Source organism: Solanum pennellii, chromosome 4 (genome assembly GCF_001406875.1).
Source record: "Solanum pennellii chromosome 4, SPENNV200".
Classification (NCBI taxonomy): domain Eukaryota; kingdom Viridiplantae; phylum Streptophyta; class Magnoliopsida; order Solanales; family Solanaceae; genus Solanum; species Solanum pennellii.
Window position 1 is genome coordinate 71,471,338 of NC_028640.1, and position 9,141 is coordinate 71,480,478.

Genomic DNA, 9,141 nt, shown 5'->3' on the forward strand with positions numbered 1-9,141 from the left:
CCTGAATGAATAAATAGTTAGATTATTAATAATATTAATATGCATCATTTATTTTTTTTCATATATATATATATACCTATTTACTTTATTACACTATTTATTTTATTAATTTTAAGAAAGAGAAGAGGACACGTATGCATTTATTTAAATAAATAGAAAAAATAAAAGAAGAAAGTGGAGGAGCACGAAGGGATATACTTTAGTGGTTGACCTCGTGCTTAATTAGTTGAGGCATTAATCCCTCTTTTATTTGGATTCACCGACCTTACAAATTTAAAATGAATATAATATTTGACAAATTGTACGTTATATTTTATATTATTTTATAAAATTATATCNCGAATATGTTATTATTCTTATTTTTGTTTATAATGTACAAACTAGTCATACCATGAATAATAGACTGATAAATAAGGTAGGAAAGAAAANCAAATATGTTATTATTCTTAATTTTGTTTTATAATGTACAAACTAGTCATACCATGAATAATAGACTGATAAATAAGGTAGGAAAGAAAATGAAAAGTATTATAATTACGGGCATTTATTGCTTTATTTTAGGATAAAATGTAAACCATACAACTTTCTTTAAAGAAATAATCAACCAACTAGAGTGTATCACGTAAAAAGAAAATATTTTTTCCATATTTTATCTTTGACATTAATATTTATTTTATAAATTATTTTTTAATGGATATACTAAGTTAAAATGTGATAAGTAAAAATGAACGGGAGGATATTTATCATTTCACAGAATTATTGCGTCAACAACATTAGTTATTAGTCTTGAAAGTATAAATTTGATCAACATATGAAAAATAAATGATTAGTTCATGTTTATTGATCAATTTAATTAATCAAACCAAATTAATTTATTTTCAATTATTGAAAAATTTAACTTCAAGAAAATATTAAATAAGTTATGCAATGATAAATTAATCTAATTTCTTAAGAGACATGAAATCTAAAATTGTGACATATAAATAAAAATGAAAGAGTACTGATAAAATAGTTCCAATCATACTTTCATTCATCACATACTAACATCCACATTACTGAAATAATTGACCAAAATTACTTGTTAATATACAAATCAAGTGAAAATTAATTAATTTTAACAGCTCGTTCTTTTTAAAAAAATTTAAGCAAATTCATAATGTTTCCAAAATATTTCTTTAGGAATAAATTATCAAAACTATTTTATTATTATTATTATTTAAGAGATATATAGTTAAAAAAGTAGATAACTAATATGAAATGATGCTAATATTTTCGATCAGTAGAAAGAGGTAGAGGAATAGTAGAATTGGGAGAAAGGCGTAGGCGGTGACGAGATCATTGAGCAAGTTGGAACATGAAATAGTGTTTTCATTTGTGATTTTGAGTGATGGTCACAACTCACAATTAGTACTCTTAATTAAGCTATTAAACATGATTACTTAATTTAATACTCCTACTTATAATTTGAAGGGTGCATTAATGTATTCCACCTCCCATACCGTACACGTGGCCCACCAAAACTCAATTATCAGTTCTAGTAAGGGTCCACTTTTTCATATGATTTTTGTTAAAGGACTTCAACTTTGTAGGCTTAAAACACTTTGATGTATGTGTCTACCTAATTTCTTCAGTCTCAGTGTCTAGTGAACCTCTCATTCATTGCTATCAAATTATTTCATAAATCCTCACTCAACCTTTTATTATATTACATCAAACTCACTACTTTATGTAAAGAAAATCACTCAATTTTGCTTTCAAAATGTCTTAAATATCATATATTTAAAAAATTAATGGTAGAGACCGATAAAGTTAATCAACGGAGTTATCAAGGTTCTTCTTTTCTATGGTATTAAGGCAAAGTTGAGTGGACTTTTTCTTTTGAAAAAAATAGTTTAGAGGTTTCTTGTGACACTTGTGGAAAGATGAGTGACCATTCATATAAAATAAAATTATATATATATTATGTTAAGTTGTCCATATTCATTAATTATGTCAGAAGTGTCCATCAGAAGTGGTCTTCAAAACGCATAGGATGGCCAAGATTGAAAGATGCTTGAGCCTGTCCTTATTGTTAGGTCACTTTCCATGTATTTTCTCCTACACTCTTGTGTCACTTTTTTTCCTACCAAATGCCCAATTTTTCTGTTTGAAAGTGAAAAGCAACAAAGACACCCCCCTAATGAACAAGTAAATAGTCTTTTACTCCTTCAAAGAGCTTGGTGAAAGATAAAGAATCAAGTAGTTGACTTGAGTAGTCCATTGGACTGTGAGGCAATTAAGAAAAGCAAAAAAAATGGGCCACTTATATCCTCTACAAATGTTTAGATAAAAAGAAAATGGAAGTCTTACTTCCATTCAATTTGCATACTCAGATCCCACTTTGTTAAATATGATTTTGCTTTTTTACCCATTTGATATTATCTGTGTATTTTCGAAGAATAAACAGCCTTTTCTTGAAACTCAACTGAAAAACAATATAAAGGGGTTGTGACAAATAATAATCCGTTAGTGATTGGTCCCACTTTGAGTTGTTGTCAATAATAGAGATGAAGAATGCTGCAGCAGATAAGAGAGCAGGCTCCTCAAGACTGTTATCCAAAATGAATTATTATAAAGTTGCATCAGGCAAAAAAAGAAGAAGAGGTGTGCTGTATAGTAGAGGCTCCTCGAGATACAAAGAGAAGGGGGGAAAATAAGGGCCATTCATCATCAGCTGGAAAGGTAATAGAGGATAAGACTCATAAAGAGAGAGGAGTTGGGGGGGTCCTGCATTTTTGTACTTGTATAAGGCTTTCCACACAACATTTATGGGTCTTCACTATCAAGCTGATCATTCCACATAAAGAAAAGGCATTCATCTGGTCCATGCATATTTGGCATTTATTACCCATCTCACATTTCTTGTAAAAATAACAATAATAAATTCAACAGTCAGGTGCTAAGAAACAACACATCCTGGAAAGAACCAATATTTCTAGAAAGCGAGATGGAGGAGATTCTTCTGACTGACCATTAGGCTATCATATCACCAACTAAAAATAAAAAAGAACTTCCAACTCTAAACTAACAATGAAACAAAAAAAAAATAACAAGGTATGAAAAGATACTACTTGGCCCAGCATGCACGTGTTGATTGATTCTCTGCCAAAACATCTCATTCAGCTGCAATTTGGAACATCTACCCTTACTGTGGCCTTAGCATTTGACTCCACTTGCTAATTGAAGGCTCCATGAATATGAAGAAAAGAAAGTGAATAGAAAAGATTACTGATACAACAACGTTTTGTCTTCTAGATTTGCCTTGCTGGAAAAAAACAATCTCTGTACTGAACCATATACAAGGACATCCATGGAGACCAGCATTCAATACATTATAGATTTGCTCACTGCTTTTGCAAGTGGATCACCATTCGTTTTCTGTACGAGGAAATTTGAGCATCTCTTCCCAAGAAAATAGTTAATCATTTCTCAAAGGTCCCAATCAATGACTGCAGAAAGTTCCTATCTTCTATAAAGTTCGGTCGGTCACAGTATTTGGACAAATGAGGGTACATCAGCCCTCGGTCCATCAAGAGATCGGTACATGTACAAGGTATTGACATGCTCATTAGTCTCACTCCCTTCCTCATCATCACCACTAATGACTTCCACAACTAGACGGGGCAATTGGCGAGCAATCTCCTGACAACCTTGTAGAGTTACTCTGCAAGATGACAGCCAAAGGAACCTCATGTTGTAATAGTGGTGTAAACCAGAACGCAAAGACAAATCTCCAAATGGGCAATCCCTGATCTCTAACTTCTGCAACTTAGGGCAGCCCTCGAGCACATACTTCAGAGCCAAGTCACTGTTTCCGGCAAAAGCAACTGATAAGGTTCGGACTAGTTTCCCATATTGTCCAATGTAACTGAAAGCCCTATCAGTCAGTAAACCAGATACAGCAAGTCTAGTAAGCTTCTTACAGTTCTTGACAATAGCCCCAAAGCCTTCATCCATTGGTTCATTTGTAACATGGTCAGGCAAGTGCCGACCCATAATGCATAGCCGGAATACCACAAGGTCCGGGCAGTTCTTTGACATAGCTATAACAGCTGCATTTGTCATTCTTTGGCAGAAAAATAAGATGGACTTGAGTTTCCTGCAACCCTCAGAAATTGCAAGGAGGCCTACTTCAGAAACTGGGGCATCTGCATCTTCCCGAGCTTCGATAGGGAAAACTCGAATCTCCCGCAGATCCTTACATGTTGCAGCAACTGCCTCAAGGCCTTCGTCACATACAGAATCAAATACCTGAAACATAAAAATTGAACTCAATATAACCCTATTACAGAGTACAATTTGGTTTAAAAGAACATTTAGCAAAAATTCAAACCACATACCCACAATACTTGAAGCTTATGGCAGCGGCTGATGACAGACTTGAATTGTTCGGCATTAATGTTGGCACCATAGCTCAAATTAAGAGAGGTCAAATTGCCACAAACTGGATAGATTGCAGGTAGATATTCAGGAGCAATTTCCCTGAAACCAGAGAGACAGACAATGGATTTGCAGGCAGCAAATGCTGAAGCATAATCAGGTTCTGGTTCATCAGTGACCGTTGAGGCGCCAAAAGAGCCTGTTCCCAGATTGGTAAGCTGTGGAGCTCGAATCATCAACCGATACAGTTGAGTAATAGAAACAAACCGATTCAACCTTAGTCTCTTCAAACTAGGTGACCTGATTACTAGCTTCTCCAATGCCTCAAAGTCTATAGGGCATTCAACACAATCAAAGGTCAAAGACTCCAAACACGTTTTGTTCTCAGGGAAGTAGGAAATCCAGTCCACTTCATCGTCAGATACCTCAGACTCAATCAGATCAAGCACTCTAATTTGCCTGCAGTAAAACCTTCTATTATGTACAAGAAAATCACACTACCAGACCATATTTCACAGCTTGCATACTCACAAATCCAATACAACAAGTCACTTATTATTACAACTTCAAATGCTAGTGTCCTCAGGAAGTATCATTAAGTTTCAAACGCAGAAATAAAACAGTTAAAAGAACAACTTCAATCATACAACTAATTCAAACACCAGCACACATGAAGCACCAATTCAAATAACAGAATTTATCTACACTAGTTTAAGCTGTAAATTTCCCATTACAGAAAAAAGAATTCAGCTTCTAACAATTAAAAATATGAACTTTTTTACCAAAAGGGTTACCACATAGATAGATCTATATCCCAACAAAACAATACTAACCTGCAATCACGGGCCACAATAGCAAGTCCACTAGTCCCAAAACCTTCACAGCATACAAGAACAAGCTCTTTGAAACTGGGGAAACAACGCGCCAATAAACCTAGATCATCATCAGATATGGACATACGTTTGAGGTACAATTTCTCAAGGCCACGATAAGAATCACCCAAAACAGAAGCCCAAGGAGTAAAGTGAGCACCCCAATCTGGAGGAAGCAAACTGAAATCAGCAAACCTAGGTTTCCCTTTAATGGCCACAGAGGTCACCCTCTTGAAACGGGTCGTAACCCGGGTCGGCGAAACAGCATAGCAGTTGCCAATAAACACTTCGGATCTGGTTAAAGCCTCAGCCCGATACCAAGATTTGCTTACAAGGGATGCAGCGTTACGGTCACGGCGATCAGTTAAGAAGCAAAGAACATTTTCCAGCACATTTTCAAGAACTTGATCTGGGTGTGGCGAAAAGTTAAAAATCCCCCCTCCACCACCGGTAACGGCGGCGTTAAAGCAACAGTTCCTTGCTTTTGCAGTAACACCACCGGTGAGATCTGAAGGACAAGGACGCTCCTCATCTTCAGACATCTCTGAAGGATTGTCACTACCACTCATGTGGGGGGTGGGTAGGTGGGTGGGGGTGGGGGTAAAAGAGGGTCTAGATTTATGGGAAGTGTTTCTCTGAAATCTGAATTGAATAATTTATTTATAAACAAAAATATTAAATAAACCCCCTCTTGAAGTAATAAAATATCTTTTTTTCAGATCCAGGAAGAGTTGAAGAAGATGAAAAAATAAAAACAGTTCTTTATCACTAATCAAGATTTTAAGCTTGGTTTTTTGGGGGTTTAAAAACAGAGAGGTGGTTGGGTTAAGATGAAATGAAAACTGAAATTACAGTGAAGTAATATGGGGTGGGGGTGGGGTGAAGGTAGCATTGGGATTCTCCAATGGCTTCTTTGTTAGAGATGAAAATGGTGAGCCTGCAAAATCTAATGGCTCTCAACACATCTGCTTCTTCATTATTTGAGGGGGGGCTTTTCTTTAAGCCTTGCTTTTGTCTTTTCCTTTTGCCATTTCTTTTGGATTTTGGTCTTTGTAATTGTTTATTACAAAATTCATTTTTATTTTTTGAAGGGAAAATTGCATTTTATTTTTAAAAAAAATAATAATATGTGAAGAATATTCTGAACTTTNCAAAAGAGCCTGTTCCCAGATTGGTAAGCTGTGGAGCTCGAATCATCAACCGATACAGTTGAGTAATAGAAACAAACCGATTCAACCTTAGTCTCTTCAAACTAGGTGACCTGATTACTAGCTTCTCCAATGCCTCAAAGTCTATAGGGCATTCAACACAATCAAAGGTCAAAGACTCCAAACACGTTTTGTTCTCAGGGAAGTAGGAAATCCAGTCCACTTCATCGTCAGATACCTCAGACTCAATCAGATCAAGCACTCTAATTTGCCTGCAGTAAAACCTTCTATTATGTACAAGAAAATCACACTACCAGACCATATTTCACAGCTTGCATACTCACAAATCCAATACAACAAGTCACTTATTATTACAACTTCAAATGCTAGTGTCCTCAGGAAGTATCATTAAGTTTCAAACGCAGAAATAAAACAGTTAAAAGAACAACTTCAATCATACAACTAATTCAAACACCAGCACACATGAAGCACCAATTCAAATAACAGAATTTATCTACACTAGTTTAAGCTGTAAATTTCCCATTACAGAAAAAAGAATTCAGCTTCTAACAATTAAAAATATGAACTTTTTTACCAAAAGGGTTACCACATAGATAGATCTATATCCCAACAAAACAATACTAACCTGCAATCACGGGCCACAATAGCAAGTCCACTAGTCCCAAAACCTTCACAGCATACAAGAACAAGCTCTTTGAAACTGGGGAAACAACGCGCCAATAAACCTAGATCATCATCAGATATGGACATACGTTTGAGGTACAATTTCTCAAGGCCACGATAAGAATCACCCAAAACAGAAGCCCAAGGAGTAAAGTGAGCACCCCAATCTGGAGGAAGCAAACTGAAATCAGCAAACCTAGGTTTCCCTTTAATGGCCACAGAGGTCACCCTCTTGAAACGGGTCGTAACCCGGGTCGGCGAAACAGCATAGCAGTTGCCAATAAACACTTCGGATCTGGTTAAAGCCTCAGCCCGATACCAAGATTTGCTTACAAGGGATGCAGCGTTACGGTCACGGCGATCAGTTAAGAAGCAAAGAACATTTTCCAGCACATTTTCAAGAACTTGATCTGGGTGTGGCGAAAAGTTAAAAATCCCCCCTCCACCACCGGTAACGGCGGCGTTAAAGCAACAGTTCCTTGCTTTTGCAGTAACACCACCGGTGAGATCTGAAGGACAAGGACGCTCCTCATCTTCAGACATCTCTGAAGGATTGTCACTACCACTCATGTGGGGGGTGGGTAGGTGGGTGGGGGTGGGGGTAAAAGAGGGTCTAGATTTATGGGAAGTGTTTCTCTGAAATCTGAATTGAATAATTTATTTATAAACAAAAATATTAAATAAACCCCCTCTTGAAGTAATAAAATATCTTTTTTTCAGATCCAGGAAGAGTTGAAGAAGATGAAAAAATAAAAACAGTTCTTTATCACTAATCAAGATTTTAAGCTTGGTTTTTTGGGGGTTTAAAAACAGAGAGGTGGTTGGGTTAAGATGAAATGAAAACTGAAATTACAGTGAAGTAATATGGGGTGGGGGTGGGGTGAAGGTAGCATTGGGATTCTCCAATGGCTTCTTTGTTAGAGATGAAAATGGTGAGCCTGCAAAATCTAATGGCTCTCAACACATCTGCTTCTTCATTATTTGAGGGGGGGCTTTTCTTTAAGCCTTGCTTTTGTCTTTTCCTTTTGCCATTTCTTTTGGATTTTGGTCTTTGTAATTGTTTATTACAAAATTCATTTTTATTTTTTGAAGGGAAAATTGCATTTTATTTTTAAAAAAAATAATAATATGTGAAGAATATTCTGAACTTTCTTGTAAACGGTTATTGTCGTTTAGATTTGATTTTAGTGTATTTTTTTTTCCTCAAAATAAATTAGTATGTGTTTTGATTTTTTAATTTTTTATGAGAATTGGAAAATCTTTAATATTTGGTATTGTATTTTGAATATCTCATGTTGTCTTTAATTATTTTTTGAAAAAAATGTAAAAAGAAATAATTCTAGCATACGTCTTAATCATATGTTGTATACATGTTAGGGGTTAATGCCAAAGGTTGTTTGGTGAGAGGAATCCCTTGTCTTTTGGCTATTTGCCTTTTGGGCCATTATGGTTTTGTTATCTTCAAATTTGAAGTTGTAATTCTTTTTTATTGAGAGAATTGAAATTTAAAATTAAAAATTTAAAATAGTTCAATACTCAATAAAATTAAATTTATTTTTTGGGAAATTATTCTACTCCTAAGTGAAGGTATTTACGAAGCTTTTCATCTTTATATATAGTTATAATATTTGATTTATTGCTATTTTGATTTAAAATATAATCGATAATTTTTAACTTTATCTGTTTTTCACATTAAATCATAACTGAGATCAGTGACTCCCTTAGGATTCCTTCATTTGGGATCTGTTAGGAAGAGGATCAAGTTAGATCTTGTGAATAGCTTGATGGATTATCTACCTTTAATTTTTTGAGCAAAAGAATAAAAATTCATGGACGATCTCATCATTTCTGTCCTGTAAAAAAATCGATATCACTCCAAAGGATGCCTTTAGCATCTACCAGTCATGAAACCCTATTTATTCAATGAGCGGAGCGCATTAGCTATCCATTTTCAGATGGGAGGATGACAATGACTCATTCTTTAAAGCAGTGTTCATAAAACTAAAGAGTCGGGTAGA

The 9,141-nt window shown here is 35.1% G+C and overlaps 1 protein-coding gene across 2 annotated transcripts; it reads right to left on the reverse strand.

The window, feature by feature from the left end:
- Positions 1-2,857: 2,857 nt before the first annotated feature.
- On the reverse strand, positions 2,858-8,162 carry LOC107017722 (transport inhibitor response 1-like protein). 2 transcript variants are annotated; one of them, XM_015217965.2, is made up of 4 exons: positions 7,086-8,162; positions 6,452-6,711; positions 4,380-4,618; positions 2,858-4,290 (listed from the first exon to the last, which is right to left on the reverse strand). In XM_015217965.2, exons 1-4 carry the CDS (start codon positions 7,691-7,693, stop codon positions 3,526-3,528), a joined length of 1,872 nt encoding a protein of 623 aa, XP_015073451.1. In that variant the 5' UTR covers positions 7,694-8,162; the 3' UTR covers positions 2,858-3,525. The 2 variants fall into 2 exon arrangements, with proteins under 2 accessions (XP_015073451.1, XP_015073450.1); XM_015217964.2 differs by lacking the exons at positions 6,452-6,711; positions 7,086-8,162 and adding an exon at positions 5,253-6,329 and having other exon boundaries at positions 4,380-4,878.
- Positions 8,163-9,141: the final 979 nt, after the last annotated feature.